This window comes from Aureobasidium namibiae (assembly GCF_000721765.1).
Source record: "Aureobasidium namibiae CBS 147.97 unplaced genomic scaffold scaffold_4, whole genome shotgun sequence".
NCBI lineage: Eukaryota > Fungi > Ascomycota > Dothideomycetes > Dothideales > Saccotheciaceae > Aureobasidium > Aureobasidium namibiae.
This window is the reverse complement of record NW_013581205.1, coordinates 732,854-747,228: the sequence shown is the minus strand read 5'-3', so window position 1 is coordinate 747,228 and position 14,375 is coordinate 732,854. Positions and strand designations below refer to the sequence as shown.

The following is a 14,375-nucleotide window of genomic DNA, read 5'->3' as shown; positions in this document are numbered from 1 at the left end:
GCCAGGGCTGCAGTGAGGTACATACCTGGGCACGGCCTCGACCTGACAGCGCGTCTCGAGTGAGATATTAGCTCCGGTCGAGTGCACCTACCTCAGATTGCCAACTTTTTCGCATCCACAATGGCCGTCCACACTCCCCATCGTCTACCGATCGTTCTTGGTATCGTCGCATCGCTGCTTTTCGTAATTGCGGCTTTCCATCAGCGAGGAGTACCGAATGCAAAGAAGCTCTGGCGGTAAGAACAAAATCGTGTATCTGATACCATTTCCTTCGCTGACGACACGGTATCGTAGCCGGCCAAGCTTCTACAAAGTCGCTGCCAAATATGGAACAGACAAAGTCACAGCGCACAGCTACCACCACATGTACGAAAAGTACCTGCCGGCATTCCGGATGAAGCGCATCAAGATGCTCGAAATTGGCCTTGGTTGCGACATGGGATACGGTCCTGGAGCGTCCTACAACCTCTGGCTTGAGTATTTCCCCTACGTGGATCTCTACTTCATCGAGTATGACGAACGCTGCGCAAGGAAGTGGGCTCGCAAGACGAGCGGAGCGACCATCTTCACTGGAGACCAAGCGGATGAAGCGTTTCTCGAAGAGTTTATCACAGACTCTGGTGGTAATTTCGACATCATCATCGACGACGGTGGCCACACGATGGATCAGCAAATCAAATCTCTTGAGCATCTGTGGAAGACCGTAAAGCCAGGTGGCTACTACTTCTGCGAAGACATGCAGACCAGCTACTGGGACAGCCACGGAGGTGGACCAACTGCGTCCAAGATGAATGGGAACCAAACGTTTGTCCAGTTGGTCAATGAGATGGTCGAAGACATGAACTCAGGTGGAAACAGAGTCCAATTCGACGGTGCTGGAGAAGTCCTGGGTATCGATTGTATGGCGGAGGTTTGCGGTTTCTGGAAGAGACCAGAAGGACCAGATAAGCCTGCGGTGGGAGAGAAGCCAGGAAAGGGTGGTGTATGATCTAGACCATCTCAATCAAGCATTGTCTTCGGCATGCTATACTATGTTGCATCGATTGGTATATGAGTCGCTGTGTGCTTGTTGTTGAGATGGTTCTTTGTTGTGCATGACAGACCAACATCAAAGCCCGCAACTGATTGGTGTACCTTGAGCAAAAAATTCCGGACTCAATCATTGTGCGCTCTGTACGTCTACTGATGCTCAAGCGATTATGATTCCCGACTCCACAGATGGCGACGTATTCAGTGACTACATACGAACTGTCCCGAAAAACAGCCGCAGCGTATAACCTTTCCGCTGGGCGAGGTGTCTGTGGGTTCCTAGGTCACTTACTCGCTGGACTGCGTTGTTGCAAGTGACTGTAGTATACCCCCTCTGCAATGGATGCTGCGGAGCCAACATTCACTTTCCCCCTAGGCCACGAGAACTCACATCGGAACTGAAAGGTTGAGGAGGCTCACTTGTGTTGTGGCCGTAAGGAGCCCAACCCTCCCTAACAGACGACGTTATCGAGAATCGAACGCGCGATCTTCAGGCCACCAGGCACGCAGTAGTGCACAGTTTGGATGACTTGACCCGGCACGGCCAAGGCTTCCTCTTTTGTACAATACCACTCGGCCAAACCACCCGTCCTGGTCGATGGGGGAGGCGACAGCGAGGTCGGTATATGTAGGTAGAGAGACAAGCATACTTGTGTTGAGACCAAGAGGCTCTCCAAGCATCACGCTCTTCCAAGAATGCTCTCGTGCATCATGTTTGATGTCTCTCTCTAGACGGTGCTCTCCCTGCATAGATGTGGATGTACAGGTACACAAGTATAGCCAGCCACATCTTGACAAGCAAAGACAACCCGGACCAGGTTGTGTATGCTGGCTTTGAAGGCATGGACGCCTGTGCGAGGCCAGTAACTCTACGTTGTAGGCGATGCCTTCGACTTGCTATCAAATTGCAGAGTCTTCTTGAGATGCCCGTTGAGAGATGGCGATGTGACGGAGAGTCGGTGGACAAGACTGCTAGTCTTGGAACGATTGTGTCCTTGAATTGCCAGTCTATGAATATCCATACAGGACATCAGGCTCTTCATGGTGGACAAGAGAAGCCAAAGTGTAACATGTAGTCTCCTTGCGCATGATGATGTTGCATGCTCTTTCAAATGTGATATGATGCTCTTCTACCCATGTGTAGAAATGATCCACGCTCTTTCTTGATACAAGCAAACAAGAAGGACACTTACTGCTACCATGTGAATGTCAAACTTCCGACCACTCTGTCTGCATGGCAAACACATGCAGCGAGACAGCAAGCAGATCGATAACAGTACGAGAGCGATGGAGTGTGAGGATGTGAAGTCAGGAATGTCATATGGAGATCTGGGGAAAGAGGTAGTCTCAAGCGAGGCCAACACATTTGTCACGTTCTTTCGACGAGACGAGTTATCGGAAATGCATGCATTTACTAGTAACTGATCAAAGACATCAATCATTGATTGCGTGACTACGTAGATAGGTTGACCTGAGCAGAAAACTGACTTAGTATGTCAGTAGGCGGACGAAGACTTAAGTTGTGGCCTCGCCAAAAGCTTCCATGATGACGGGAAGCGCAGTTGGCTTCGTCATTCGTAGAGACCATTGCAAAGAAAATCAACTGGCCTGTCGCAACTCGACCTGTCGCTTGTCAGCACCATCAAAAGACAGCAGAACACACAATGGCGCCGACAAGCGCAAATCTCTCGCCAGCCGAGCTGAGCTACCTGCACAAATCCCTCTCACAAACACCACCCATCCGCCCCGATGGTCGCAGTCCCACTCAATTCCGTCCCTTGGTCGCCGAATCCGACATCCTACCCTCAGCAAACGGTTCGGCGCGCATTTGTTTCGCCGATGGCACAGAAGCAGTAGTCGGCATCAAGGCTGAAGTCGAGAAGAGCGCTGGCTACGGTCGCGACTATGCTGGCGAGACGGAAAAAGACAATGGTCTGGGCACAGCAGGAGGCGCAGAGATTGAGATGGGAGGCATGGGTCAGGGAGATGAGGGAAGAAAGGGAAGAGATGCTTGGGTCGAGGTGCAGATTGAGATGGCTGGCTACAGAGACGACGATCCGCTGCCCGTATTCTTGGGCGCCATGTTGCGCGAGAGTCTGCTGGCCACAGAAGTGCTGAAGGACCGCCTGTACATCAATCGCCGCTTCCACTGGCGTCTTTACATTGATGTAACATCACCTTTCCAACCTTCTTGTAAGAAAGCGACAATTGCTGACATCTACAACAGATTCTCCTACTCTCTGCCCCGCTATCCTACCCTCTGCCTCTCCTCTCGCTGACGACACATCTTGCTCTTCAACACACACAACTTCCAGCCCTCATCTCGGAACAAGACGAAGACCCTCTATTCAACGACGACTGGGACGTCGCCGTACCCCTCTACACAACAGGCCAGAAGCCTCCCGTCACATTGCTCCTCGCCTCAATAGGCCCTAACATCCTCTTCGATCCCAGCGGCGACGAACTCGCAGTCGCCGACGCAGTTGTTGCCGTCAGTGTCGCTCCAGCAGCTGAGAGACAACTTGCTGTCATGGCCGTCAGAATGGTGGACCCGCCATCAAGGTTGACAGGTGCAGGTACGCCTGATGTCCTCAATACCGCTACCGGAGGTGCTGCACCAACAAAGGCAGAAGCTTTGGCAGTAAGGGAAACGGACAGCGGTGTTTGGAGACCGCCTAGGGGCGGCGTTGGCCGCAGCCTTGTTGCTCGTATGATCAAGATGGTCGTCGAGAAGGGCGGTGTGGGCGAGGAAATTCTCCAAGCATTGGACAAGGTCGATTCCTGAACATTGATCTCTGATCTGCCCACAGGGCCAGAGTCAAATCGAGTACCATTTCTACCAGAGGTCGGCATAGCGGAAATCAGAAAGCCGCGTTCAGTGGTGGCCGAAGGCATTGCTTGAAAAGATCAACATATCGAGCTTCCCAAGATGAGCCCCTCAGGTGCTCAATGAAATCCTTGAGGAAGGGTCAGGTTAGACACCGTTCAATCTTCACGGATGCTGAGACGATGGAACAAGAAGAGGATGATAACGAGCTTCCATAGAATTACTAGAGAAGACGATCTTCAAGACAAGATCCAACAACCTCCTAGAAGGCAAATCCCAGCACCATCATTTCGTGCACAATCTATGATCTTTACTTTCTTGCATACCTATTCTTTCCCTTCGCGCACAGACCATCACTTCTCGTTATATCATCTCCTCACAATCTCAGTGACCCTGATGTCCCTTCCTCTACTCTTACTTCTTTCCTTACTCTTGTGCCTCACCCAAGCAAACTTTGGTCCTGTATCCTTGGCCTTGTCAATGAGCAAAGGCGCAGAGGAACCTTGACGACGGCGACGCGTGTGCTCGAACAGCACATCTGTTTCGTACTTGTCTAACTCGCGCAGCAGAATGATGAAGTCTGAGTTCGCCTGTTTTGCATCTGTCAGCATTGTCCTTTTCTCATGGAGTTGATTGGTAGGAGGAAGAAAGGGGAAACAGAAAGCGCAAGGGAGGAAGAAAGAAAAAACTTACACGATCCCACTCCCAAGGTACATGGTAATGCTCCAAGGTCTCGATGTCCAGATACCTGCGATTGATGCGCGGATACACCGGGACGTGGTGTTGAGGAAAGCCAACGCCCAGAGGTGGTGCATCAGGCAGACTCGGCGGCGCTCCTCCTCCCACATCAATGACATAGTCATCCAAATACACATCTCCTGAATACCTGTGTTTCTTCTTTTTCTTCTTTTCCTTCTCCGCCTTTTCGGGATCCAAAGCCAATTCAATGTCGTGTTGAGACATTCCCAACTTTTCCAGTCGTGCTCGCATGGTGGAGTCGATACGTGCTTGTTCCTCTTTCTTGGCTTGGTCTTCTGCTTCTTGTTTTTCTTTTTGCAGACGCAGGAAGGATTGGTATTCTCGTTCTTTGGCTTCTTCTTTTTCTTTTTGCTTGCGTAGGGCTTCGCGGTAGGCTTGTTCTTCTGCCTCTTCCTTTTCTCGTTGTCTGCGGAGGAAATCGTCGTAGGCTTTTCGTTCACGCTCTTTTTCCTCCGCAGCTTGCAGTTCGAGCTTTAGTTTGAATGCTGCTTCGGCGTCGGCGGCGGCTTTGGCATCGGCGGTGAGTTTGCGCTCGTGCTCGGCGATTACGCGGTCTCGTTCTGCTGCTGCGTCTGCTTCTTGCTTTGCGCGTTTTGCTGCTTCACGTTCGGCCTCAAGTTCGAGTTTCAATTTGAGAGCCGTGGCTTCATCCTCGCGGATGCGTTTGGCTTCTGCAGCAGCGGCTTCTTCGCGGCGGCGGTCGAGCTCGAATCGGGCTTTGAGAGCAGCGGTTTCTTCGTGATGGCGGCGGAGGGACTCTGCCGCGGCGGCATCGCGACGTTGTTGTTCGAGGTCCCAGCGGAGACGATCATCAGGAGAGCGTCGGCCGCGAGAGTGGGAGCGATGGCGGTGGAGGTGCATTTCTGCAAATTCGTCGGCCAGAAATTGCTCCCCTAGGCGTTGGGCTCGCAGGGCATGAGGGTCGATCATTGGCGGAGGAGCAGGCTGCATCATGGGTACCTGTTGGTGGACGAACATCGGTGGTGCCATCATCGGTACTGGCTGGAAATGGGGCTGAGGTGGCATGGGTGCGGGCATAGGAGGAGGAGGAGGCCTCGAGTCTGCGCGTTGGGCATTGGTCGTCTCTTGGTTGATGGGTATCTTGTTGTGGATATGGATGTTGGTGGGGTGTGGAACATTGTGGCCTTGCGAGTACGAGCGATGTAGATTGGAGTATTGTGGTTCAGGCGTGAGGTGGCCGCTGTGTCGATAGGAGTGACGGTAGTAGCGTGCATGCGGTGGTGGCGAAGGATCCTGACGATCATACCACGACTCTCCGTATGAATAGACCATGTTGACGGTGCTGAGATGATGCTGTGAATGTCCTTGAACCGACAGCAAGGGAGCGTATGATGTTTGCGAGCCCGTCCCTCAACAAGATAAGAGGAATGTGATAAGGATGTGTTGATTTTGTTGGAAGAATGGAAAGTAGAAAGACGAAAAGCAACCAAATGAGACAGCCGGGGCAATCAGACAGAGACACGAGACACACTCTGATTGCAATGACACAGAGTCTCAGCCTACCGTACGTTCGGGCGAGAAAGATGCAAGAGTCAAGGCTGCTGACAGAAAAGGACAAAAGGGCTACAAGCGAAGGATCGCGCGTGACCCGCCGCGTATAGTGCTGTATACCAACAACCTCACCAATAGCCGTCATGACTTGTGCATGCCGAAGGCTACCATGGCTTGTCGCAGATGCCACGCCTTACCGCCTCTTGAAGCCCGGGATTCTGGGCACTGGCTGACTTACTTTTGGTAAAAACGCTGACGAGATTCACGAAAATCGGACACATGTTGCGGCTTGCAGCTCCATGCCCTGTCTCGTTTGTGACTGACCGGTCAGGTCGCGAACGAATTGTTGGCAAAAGTGGGAGAAGAGTGGTGTTCACCCCGCTGACTACTGCAGCTGCCAGCTGCTGCAGACGGCGATTGGCGATCTGAGCTCCTGCACGAGCCGCGCGCGTGGTGTACATGTCTTGAAACAGGCGCGTCGCTTTTGCTATGTTCTGATCGTAGTCTGGTGGCAGCTATAATCAGCTCTTTTTGGGCGCTTGGTCGGAAAGATCTTGTCGAGGAAATTGACCAGACTCCAAGGAGTGCTGCAGCGAACTGCTTTGTCGCAATACCGTGGCAGATTAAAGTTGGAACTGGAGGATCATGGGCGGCAATTTGCAGCAGTAGCTTGCAGTAGATTGCATATATATTTGAAGGATGCGATAAGACAATTTAGGAGAAAGGTCAATAGGTGTGTTCTCCGAAAAGGTGCACAACTTCTAATCTCGGCACTGCGTACAAAGGAGCAGTATTCGTACAAACTGCGTTGTGCAAATCGACATACGTGCTAGGTAGTCCTCGAGATTCCGATGTTTCGAGACAAGAGCCGTATGTTCCTCGAGGTCGTCTCAGCAGTCTCTGCTACTGTGACGATGTCGTTGGGAGCGTCCTTCCATTCTGACCTTTGTTCGTAAATCATGATTTGCAGCTTTGACCACAGCTTCTTGGTGACCGTTGAGATAGCGCTGCAGTGCGAGCGCAATGGACTCTGCGGAGAGTTCTCAGACCTCGAGACGTGTCTTTGGCGAGTAGTGTATTTGATGCGATATTCATCTGCCACCGTTCTTGAAGATGGCATCCAAGTGAGTCTTGCTGTTGTTGAAGGTTGTCTCGAGGTAGTGCATCTTCTTGTCTAGGCCTTCCATATCCTTCTTGATGGTTTCTTGATCCTTTGTCAGGCGGACCTTGACGTCGGTCGTGGGGCTGGCGACGAACCTAGAATGGGCATGTCAGAAACGTTGCTCTCAAGACTGATCAGTTGTGGTTGCTCACATCTTGCCGACACCCTCGTAGACGTTGGCGTCAGATGGCAGGCCGTCAAGTTCGGCGGCAGTGAGCTGAAGCATGCGGTTTTCGCGGTTCTTGCTATTGATTTGCTGCTTGACAATGACCATCTGTTGCTGGCAGAACTGGGCCTTTTGCTCGATTTCTTGCAGGAGCTGGACACAGAGTCAGCGTGTGTTGTTATTGGGTTGTGACAGGCAGATGGACTGACCTTCTGCATATCTGCCGGAGACATGGACATGGCGGGCGAGTGTTTGCTGTCTGTTGTTGTACGAGAGCAAGATTTGGTGGATGGATTGGCAGGAGTTCATTCAGCATGTGATTGCCGGCTTGCGGCTTGATGACACGCGTCTTGGCACTCTTTCGTCGATGAGCGTGTTCGTCTGAACAAAGTCAGTCTGCTTCCTTGTTTGTGCCTGCTGTCTCCTCTGCTTCCTTCTTTTGCGCGTCTCTCGGTTCGGTTTTTCGCGGTTTCTGTCGTTTCTGGCCCTGCTCAACCCATCAACTCTGATTACAGTCGCTGCACCGAATCCCGAAGCTTCCGCAGCTTCCACACCATCTTGATGGCATCCTTGTTACCCTCAATACCGTACCCTCCCTCGAGAGAGGGCTACTGGAGTCCCGTAACCTCTACACTGAACTGGTGTGAGGAGGTTCGTCATACACTTCCTTGAAAAACTCGACCCTCGAGTCTGACAAGGACCAGGACTACTATGCCACCGTCTACTCGGCTGAGATCGTCAACACCTTGACCAACCTTCTCTTCGTCTGGCTGGCCTTCCGTGGTATCACCAACTGTATGCAGAATGGGCATGATCACATCTTCCTCATCACCTTCATCGGCTACCTGGTCGTCGGAACTGGCAGTTTCCTCTTCCACACGACCTTGAAATGTCAGTACCCGAGACTGCCTGCGTCAGAACTCCACTAACATAATGCAGACCCAATGCAACTCGTTGACGAACTCTCAATGATCTACACGACCTGCCTTATGTTCTACGCGACCTTTGCACACAAGCAGACACGCACCTTTCGCATCTTCCTCGCTCTCTTCTTGGTGTCGTTGTCGGTCTTTATCACAGGCTACTACCACTACCTTGGAGACCCGGTCTTCCACCAGAATATGTATGCGCTCCTGACTGCTACCGTCTTGTTCCGATCCATGTATGTTATGGAACGCGACATCCGCCCTAAGCCAAAGGCCAGAGAAGCTGCGCGTCTCCAGAACGGAATCAGCGAGCAAGAACAACGACGTCGGGATGACAGGGATCGCAAGATCATCAAAACCATGTGGCTCATGGTCGCATGTGGATTGAGCGTCTTCCTGGGTGGGTTTGGCATCTGGACACTGGACAATGTTTACTGCTCTAAGCTACGTAAGTGGCGCCACGAGGTTGGACTGCCTTGGGGTATCTTCCTCGAAGGACATGGATGGTGGCATCTCATGACTGGAACTGGAGCATACTTCTACATTGTGTGGGGAGTGTGGCTTCGGCATTGCTTGAACGGGCGTCAAGACGAGTTCACGCTGGTCTGGCCGAGCTTGTTGACCTCGCTCCCTTCGGTCGTGAAGGTTGACAAGAGTGAGAAGAAGCAGGACTAGAAGCGTTGTGCTCACACCGCAGACTTGTACGATATAGAAAAGAAATGAAAGCATTTCGCAAGGATGCGTTGAGTGGTTGCAGGTCAAGATCTGATAAGCGAATGTAAACCATATCAAAAAATTCAAGGGTCTGGATATGTAGCATGATGCACGATGATGGCAGTCGTCGGCGCTCGGAGGTGGCATGGTTTGGCCGCATCCGGTGGGGAAGTTTTTGCCGAGGCCCGGATCATGATGATTTTCCACCGCCATCGACATGTCCATCTTGCACTGCAGCCTCGCATACCATGTCGACAATGTCAGCGCTCCAGCTATCGCGACAGCTCACACTGCGCACTATGCGTGCACCGCAGACCTCGCTTCTCCTCCGCCAACTCACACTCTCCCGCCCTGCCAGCAGCAGCTCCAAACCAGTGCCCAAGGGCCGACTACTCGAGAAGCCCACACGCTTCAACCCACCATCACACCCTGCTCGCCTACCCCGCCGTAACAGACAACCCGCCTTCTCAGTACCTTTGAGCGCCAAGGAAAAGGCACAGCAAAAGACGAAGCAATACCCACACATGATGCCACCCGAAGGAACCTTTTTCCACTGGTTCCTCACAAACCGCACCATCCATGTGTGGATCACCATGGTACCTATCCCTCTAGCTCTGCTCCCCCCCTCAACTCCACCACCAACTAATTTCTGCTAGTCCATCCTCATCTCCCTCGCCTTCTTCACCTGGCTAAACAACTTTCTGGCAAACACACCCTACCTCGATCAACTACCACCCAACAACATGTTCTTCTCCCATCCCATCGCCTTCCTCTCTCGCTACGCTCAAGTCTACAATCTGCATTCTCAATACATCTCCATCCAAACAGCCGAATACCGCAAAAACAAAGTCGACGATGTGAGAAAGAGGGCAGAGTTCAGGAAAGCGCATGGCTTGAATGAGGCCGAGGGTGTGTTTGGTGGGTGGAGTGCTAGGGATGACAAGAGTGGAGGAGAAAAGGCTCAGAGCAAGGAAGGTGAGGCTCTGGCGGCTGTGGGGAATGAGATGGCCGTGGGAAAGGAGAGTGAGGCTTTGGCGGCTGCGGCGGTCGACAAGGAGGGTGCTGAGGAGATGTATACCGATTTTGAAGGCAGGAGGAAGCCGATTAAGAAGTGGTTGGGTATTTGGTAAGATGGTCAAGAGAGGTTGAGAGAATGTTTTGCATAGAGGTAGAAGAAGGGTTGTGCTTGATGACGATATATACCCTCTACGCATATGGTCAATGGTCTCCACTCTCACTCTAGCCAATAACGACCACCAAAGCATGACCTAAAGGGGTCAAAATGACCTGATTCACATGAACACTTCAGAAGCATTGAAGAGTCTACAAGTCTGGAAGAATGTTACTTTCTTCCTCATTAGAAATTCATGGCTATAGGATATGAATCTACCCTTGCAAAGAAAGGCGTTCACCAGCAGCCTACACAATATACTCATCACCACCAGTCATCCTGCCAAAATCCAGTTTCATCAGCAGTCTGTCCACGCCTCCACCGCGCCACACCTCAAAGTCCGTGTCTTGAGTGTCAATTTGGAGATACCTAGCTGCACCCAGACGCTCGTGATCCAGCTGACGCAACCTGGCGACAATATCCTTGAGAGCGGCATCCACACGTTTGCGAGAGCGATCGAGTTCGCGCGATACCTCTGTCTCTTCGTCATCGAGGAAATCTGTGCCACCAACACCAAGACTGGTTGTTTGTTGAAGGCGTTGAAGGCGGCCGAACAGCGCGACTAGAGCATCGACGTGGGCGAGCAAGTCGCGCAGGGATCGAGTGTATGCCGCGTCGGTGAGCAACATAACGTAGGAGAGCGCTGCGAGGAATGATTGGTGGGCTCTTGCTAGCGTCTCTGGGTCGTGATGCTGAGCAGTGGCCCACGAGTAGAAGGTGTCCCATGAGCTTGAGATTAGCTCGCCCTCAAAGTATGCTGTGGTTTCTGATAACAAGAAGACAGCTGCACTGCATGTGGCCCAGACTTTGCGTTGCGAGGCGCTGCGAGCTTGCGCGATCTGTTTCGCTTCAGCACTCAAGCGAGCGGGATTCGCAGCTGCACGGCGCGAGCCTGATTCTCGCCATAGACTTGACAATCGCATATGTGCTCGCCGGAGACTCAACAGATATGCGTTGAGTGCCGAGTAGCGATCCATGTCGGCTCGGGAGACGAAGAGGTCCAGTGGTGAGCAGATTTGCATCGTGAGTAGGGTTGGGACAGGGAACAGGAGATCATTGAACGAGGTGCTGGACAGGCTGGCCATATCCAATGCTGTTCCATCTGAGGTTGAAGGTCGTGCTCCAGCTCGCCGTGTATCGATCTCCAGGCGCATGTTCTCGCGAGCAAACTCGAGTACGACGTCTTCGAGATCCTCGGTTTGTAGCGAGGTCAGTGACTTCCATGTGCGTGAAAGTGACTCGTTGACTTCACCCTCTTTCATCATCACGCCACGGAGATCCCTTCCAGAGGGCTCCTGCAGGTATCGACCCTGCTCAACTTGTCTTGCGTCTAGCCTTTCTGCCGCCTCAGATATTAAGAAGACAGCAAATTCGCCCCTGTCAAGAAGCATGATTTGACGAAGGGTGCTCAGCACGAGCTTGATCTCGTCGGGTGGGAGTAGGCGTTGAAGAACTTTTTGTGATAGAGATGAGCGTATTGAGGATATTGTGGTAGAGAACGAAGCGGGGATTAGGGGGAATGATAGTGACGAAAGAGACTGAAGATGTGCATCCAGCAGTGCAGCATCTTCGTTACCACGAACGATCCGCGACGCCGATGATCCTTGTGCATGCTGCTTGACCTGGTGTAATGACTTTCCGATGAACAGCAAAGAGCTGCCAGTCTGTTGCGAAACAAATTTGGGCAGCAGTTCGCGTCTTAAAACATATGATGGCGGGCCTTCAGCAGATTCCTGCACAGAGACAAAGAAGTCTTCTGCGCCATGGCTAGGAAGCAAGCCGTACAGCAGCCACACCGACACCTGTTTCAGCCAGGCCTTGTCAGCGATGCAACTCAACTCTGTTGCTGCAGTTTCGATGTCAGGAAAACCGGTTTGCAGCTCTGACCGCAGACGGTCAATAATACCAGCTCCGGTTGCTTGGTTAGATTGGGCAGACGTGTCTAGTGGCTGGATGAAGCATGCAAGAGTCCAGTACCAGTCCATGCGACGACTCCACTCATCAAACTCGCCGACAACTGCAGAGAGAGGCACAATGTTGTATGCACCCACTATGGCAGTATCCTTGGTCAAGATCTGGCTCTCGACATCAAGAATCTTCTTACGGAAGCGTGCGAGATGGGTTTGCAACAACGAAGCAGCTACAGCACGACAGATGGTCGAATGATGTTGCGAAACAATGCGGGTTGCGTGGTCTCGAATTTGGCGATGCAGACTGGCGAGCTTGCCAACCGTCGCCAATAAAGCCGCTTCCGATGATGACAACAGCGGGAAGTCTTTGTCTACAAAGGCGTCAGACAATCTCCCTGGCGGTGCAGTCGCGGGGAACAAGGGCGAGGGATGCCCGCTGAGGGCGAGGAGGACCTCGTGGAGCATTGCAGGTGCACAGTTCGAGCAGCGAGATGGTTGTCGTCTGTCGCGTCACGACCAGCTTTGGCCTTGCGAGCGTGAAGCGAAAGAATCAGCAGACCCAACAACTCAAGACGACACATGAGCTCTGGTTTCAGGTTCAGGATGATCGTCGACGCAGCGTCGCAAACATGCTGGTGCTCGGACAGAGTTGGATATTATTTACTTTTTCTAGAAGGAAAATCAACATGCAACGCGCGCCCAGGAAACAGGATGGAGCAGTCTCTCGCACGGGCCGCGCCGCGCGATCCTACAAATGAACCTCGGTTTGGACAGCGATCTGGGGAAGTGGTGGGTGGCTCTTTGGAAGTGGGCAGCCTGGAGCCATGGACTGTGGCGGGCATCTCGAACTGCGCGGCACCAAGTGCTGCTGAAAGCATATCTTCAAACCCAGGGACACGTAAGTCGTGCTGAGGGAGCCACGGTCCAGACCCACCAGCCTTTTGCGGGAATATTGTAGAAGCGTTTCCGACTTTGGACCATCACGGTCCATCAGCAGCGCCATCGGCTCTCATGTGGGGTAATGACGACGGGTGATGGCGGGCGCTGGGCATTGGGCATTGGATGAGGGCGGGCACTTGCCTGCCCTGGGTCACGTCTATCTTTGTTCTGCCTTTGACGCTCAAGCAACCTCACTTCCTCTTTCCTCCATCCTACATCCTACATCCCACATCTTCCCCCAGCGAGCCTATCTGCATTGAGAGATTCCCATACCAACCTCCACTACACCACCACAGGTACATAAGCCTTCCCGTGCCATCCCGTCTGCGCCGTCCGCTGACAATCCCCTCGTTCCAGCTTTAGAGATCTACAGTACCACCAATCGTCAAGATGCAGGCCGTCAGACAGAAGATCAAGAGAGCTCTCAGCATGCACGACAAGGAGAGTGAGTTGCATCCTCGTGCCCGTCATATACCGTTTCGGCCCCGCTAACCCCACTTGCGACAGCCAACTTCGACGAGCACGAGGAGTTCGACGAGGAGACTACTGGTCACCTCCACAAGCAGCTCGAAGAGGCTGAGGCCGAAGACTCCAAGTACCCCCAGGGCAGACCCGGCTCCTTCCTCAATCGTCTCATCTCGCACGGCAACAAGAAGACCGAAGACCAGATCGCTGCCGAGATTGCCGCTGGTCCTCAGGCTGCAGGCGCCGGTGCCCAGCAGCGCTCCGCTGCCGCCTACCAGGTCGACAGCACCACCGCCCCCAAGCCTGCTCACTCATGATTACCTTAACGACCACCAAGAATTGAGTCTGATGAGAACAGACAGTACATGAACGCTGCATGGACACACCTAAGACAGACGGACAGACGGCATGGGTTCGGTTTAGGCTAGAAGCAGTCGATTATTCATATTTGTATGTTTGTTGATCAATGAGAGTTTCTCTGCATGCTGTGCTCTACGAGATGGACGAAACGTGGCTCCGTGTGACGTAGTATGAGGCTTCGTATACTTCCCGATACCATGTCCGACAGAAACACTGAAAGGCTTCAAGTATCGACTCGACGTGCCAAGTGAGCGAACAGAAGTCTGAGCGCGAATCGAATGACTTTTGCAGTCGAACATATCCGGACATCAAAGTGATCTGCACTCTCGCGTGGACCCTCATGGGACGAGCCACGATGCAAGTCATGTCGGCGGTGAGGCATCATGGATGGCAGTCTGAATCAGAGTTCAGCGTCCATAATCACATGGCTGTTAT

General features: G+C 52.6%; 8 protein-coding genes across 8 annotated transcripts; 5 read left to right on the top strand and 3 right to left on the bottom strand.

Annotated features, from left to right (window-relative positions):
• Positions 1 to 217: 217 nt before the first annotated feature.
• M436DRAFT_41987 (uncharacterized protein) lies at positions 218 to 988 on the top strand (the record flags this gene model as incomplete). Its single annotated transcript, XM_013574171.1, has 1 exon — positions 218 to 988. One exon carries the CDS (start codon positions 218 to 220, stop codon positions 986 to 988), a length of 771 nt encoding a protein of 256 aa, XP_013429625.1.
• Positions 989 to 2,693: 1,705 nt separating this feature from the next.
• Positions 2,694 to 3,814, top strand: M436DRAFT_70961 (uncharacterized protein; the record flags this gene model as incomplete). The annotated part of the gene is made up of 2 exons (XM_013574316.1): positions 2,694 to 3,197; positions 3,257 to 3,814. 2 exons carry the CDS (start codon positions 2,694 to 2,696, stop codon positions 3,812 to 3,814), a joined length of 1,062 nt encoding a protein of 353 aa, XP_013429770.1.
• Positions 3,815 to 4,224: 410 nt separating this feature from the next.
• M436DRAFT_41193 (uncharacterized protein) lies at positions 4,225 to 5,908 on the bottom strand (the record flags this gene model as incomplete). Its single annotated transcript, XM_013574027.1, has 3 exons — positions 4,225 to 4,446; positions 4,550 to 5,065; positions 5,753 to 5,908. The coding sequence occupies 3 exons, from the start codon at positions 5,906 to 5,908 to the stop codon at positions 4,225 to 4,227; spliced, it is 894 nt and encodes a 297-aa protein (XP_013429481.1).
• A 1,310-nt stretch (positions 5,909 to 7,218) lies between these two features.
• On the bottom strand, positions 7,219 to 7,694 carry M436DRAFT_61877 (Prefoldin; the record flags this gene model as incomplete). The annotated part of the gene is made up of 3 exons (XM_013574240.1): positions 7,219 to 7,384; positions 7,442 to 7,608; positions 7,665 to 7,694. The coding sequence occupies 3 exons, from the start codon at positions 7,692 to 7,694 to the stop codon at positions 7,219 to 7,221; spliced, it is 363 nt and encodes a 120-aa protein (XP_013429694.1).
• Positions 7,695 to 8,016: 322 nt separating this feature from the next.
• M436DRAFT_40874 (alkaline ceramidase) lies at positions 8,017 to 9,056 on the top strand (the record flags this gene model as incomplete). Its single annotated transcript, XM_013573969.1, has 3 exons — positions 8,017 to 8,106; positions 8,160 to 8,346; positions 8,395 to 9,056. 3 exons carry the CDS (start codon positions 8,017 to 8,019, stop codon positions 9,054 to 9,056), a joined length of 939 nt encoding a protein of 312 aa, XP_013429423.1.
• A 287-nt stretch (positions 9,057 to 9,343) lies between these two features.
• Positions 9,344 to 10,225, top strand: M436DRAFT_41206 (uncharacterized protein; the record flags this gene model as incomplete). Its single annotated transcript, XM_013574032.1, has 3 exons — positions 9,344 to 9,691; positions 9,752 to 10,040; positions 10,071 to 10,225. 3 exons carry the CDS (start codon positions 9,344 to 9,346, stop codon positions 10,223 to 10,225), a joined length of 792 nt encoding a protein of 263 aa, XP_013429486.1.
• Positions 10,226 to 10,514: 289 nt separating this feature from the next.
• M436DRAFT_41901 (uncharacterized protein) lies at positions 10,515 to 12,641 on the bottom strand (the record flags this gene model as incomplete). The annotated part of the gene is made up of 1 exon (XM_013574155.1): positions 10,515 to 12,641. The coding sequence occupies one exon, from the start codon at positions 12,639 to 12,641 to the stop codon at positions 10,515 to 10,517; it is 2,127 nt and encodes a 708-aa protein (XP_013429609.1).
• Positions 12,642 to 13,505: 864 nt separating this feature from the next.
• M436DRAFT_21109 (uncharacterized protein) lies at positions 13,506 to 13,819 on the top strand (the record flags this gene model as incomplete). The annotated part of the gene is made up of 2 exons (XM_013573930.1): positions 13,506 to 13,560; positions 13,623 to 13,819. Coding segments are annotated over 2 exons (252 nt in total), but the record flags the coding sequence as incomplete, so codon positions are not given.
• Between the last annotated feature and the right edge of the window lie 556 nt (positions 13,820 to 14,375).